The following is a 2,048-nucleotide window of genomic DNA, read 5'->3' on the forward strand; positions in this document are numbered from 1 at the left end:
TACCCAGACTAATACAATACATTTCTAATTCTAATGATATTGCAAGAAGAAGAAATGATAAAAGACTATTTCAAATGGGATTGTGCCTATGTCCATTTACTTATACTTTCCTAATTCAGCAGAGGCCATCTCAAGTTAATGGTACTACCTAACCAGAATTAATGCAAACTTTTTTTTTGTTATAATAGCCCATTAGGACTATGATCAAGGACGTCTTTGCAAGCTGTGTGTACTCAGATTCTGTCATCCTAGTGTTTGGGCTTTTTAGGTGCCCATGTCCTCAAGTCTAAAATTTCTAGAGTGGAGCTGCTAGTCAATCTTTCTATGGCTTCAATTCACTCATTTCCATTTTGAGATGATGCTTAACTGAACATATCGTTAGAGATGGAAAGTGCTTTAGTTAAGTATGACTAATTTTTTCCCTAACCCTGTACGTAATCTACTAGAGTCAGGGGATATGGGCAGCAACTATACCAAGTCATAGTACAAAGATAAATCATCAGTCCTCACTTTAAGTGCCCATAGGCCACCAAGAGGAGAATCTACAAAGAGAAGTATACTTATAGTCTGAGGATCGAAGTGCAGATTGGAGACAGATGTAGTGGACTATGTACATATTGTGTTCAGTGCTATTGCTTTAGCCTGGCTTGGGATCTTTATGCCAATGCATGTTGATTCTGTGATATTGGGCATCTTCATTAACTCTCAGAACCTCTCATTTATAAATACTAAACTGGTAATATTGGCAATCCTGTGCTTTTCTCTAAGAATTGAAGACAGCAAAATTTTAGTTTTGGTGAGCCATGCAATCTCTGATTAATGGAATGAGAAAGTTACAGACAACAACACTTAAACAAGTGGACAAAGCTGTGTTCCAGTACAACTCTATTCATGAAAATAAGCAGAAATCTGAGAATTTGGCAAGCAAATCAGAATTTACAGATTTCTGTGCTAGCAGGAGGAATCTTTGTGTGGTGCAAGTGTTTAAAAAGTTCAGCAGGTAACTGTAAGGGTGTATGTTTGGTTCACCCAGGAATGTCTAGGAAAAAAGCAAAAAAAGGCCTGGCAGTCTACTTCAAAAAACTCAGATATTGAAAACACCGGGGGCACAGTTCTGGGCTGACACACATGGGGTTACCACATGTAGATTGAATTGTGCTAGAAGGAAGTAAGCCAGACTATAAACCTTGGCCTTAAGGAATCACCAGACTCCCAGTATAGTCAATTACCCAAATGAAGGATTATTTGTCTGATTCCTATTCAAATTTCTGCTTACTTATCTGATATTGTAGTAGATATCCAGTTAAGTTTCCATTTAATTTCTTAGGTCGTCCCCAGGATAGAGTGACAGTGTCCTTATCAACTCTGATGACCTTGAGAAAAGCTGGCTGTTCAGGTACTAGAAGACAAGACCATTGTAAACATTCATAAGTTAGTAAATTAAAAAAAATTATATTAGATGAAATATTTCTATATTAAAATTGTAATGCTAACTGGTATCAGTTATGCATTAATTAACAGTAGGGGATGCCTTATTTGGCTCTTGGCTAATTTTTATTGCTGGAATTTTTCTACCTTGTTACTCTCTCACCTCCTTCTGGAGTTTGAAATACATGAGGCTCACTTTCTGGACCAGCTCCTTTGGAATTATAGGCTAAGATGGTTAAGTAAAATTCACTAAAGGCCTCTAAGGAAGGAACCATTCCATAAGTCCTTGGTCCTGGAAATCGGAGGATGTTTTCCTTTTTGGGTTGTGCCCTTCCATCCGACAGACTTTTTGTTTTCCACCAAGTAATCTGCAAGGAAAATAGTAAAGCTTAAATACATCAACCATGGTAAGAATCTTTCACATATCTACCAGCTAAGACAAGAAATACACTAGTTCAACAGTGAAAAGAACAAACAATATAAGAACCTGATATCCTTTCAGATGTCCATGCACTCGGTCCTTTGGAATTGTTGACCAGGTAACTTTAACTACAGTGCTGTTTATAACATCCACTTTTTGAATCACTGGAGCTATATCAGGATCTGTTAAACACATAAAA

The 2,048-nt window shown here is 37.2% G+C and overlaps 1 protein-coding gene across 1 annotated transcript in view; it reads right to left on the bottom strand.

Moving 5' to 3' along the window:
• The window catches only part of CHL1 (cell adhesion molecule L1 like), a 266,472-nt gene that overhangs the window by 31,841 nt on the left and 232,583 nt on the right, over nucleotides 1–2,048 (bottom strand). Inside the window, exons 22-24 of the mRNA XM_030885602.2 lie at nucleotides 1,916–2,031; nucleotides 1,592–1,796; nucleotides 1,277–1,399 (exon numbers count right to left, since the gene is read on the bottom strand). Coding sequence (XP_030741462.2) covers nucleotides 1,277–1,399; nucleotides 1,592–1,796; nucleotides 1,916–2,031 — 444 coding nt within the window. The remainder of the gene's footprint in view (nucleotides 1–1,276; nucleotides 1,400–1,591; nucleotides 1,797–1,915; nucleotides 2,032–2,048) is intronic.

The sequence above is a fragment of the Echinops telfairi genome, unplaced genomic scaffold (genome assembly GCF_000313985.2).
Source record: "Echinops telfairi isolate 266 unplaced genomic scaffold, ASM31398v2 ScPeMD7_31;HRSCAF=116, whole genome shotgun sequence".
Lineage (NCBI taxonomy): Eukaryota > Metazoa > Chordata > Mammalia > Afrosoricida > Tenrecidae > Echinops > Echinops telfairi.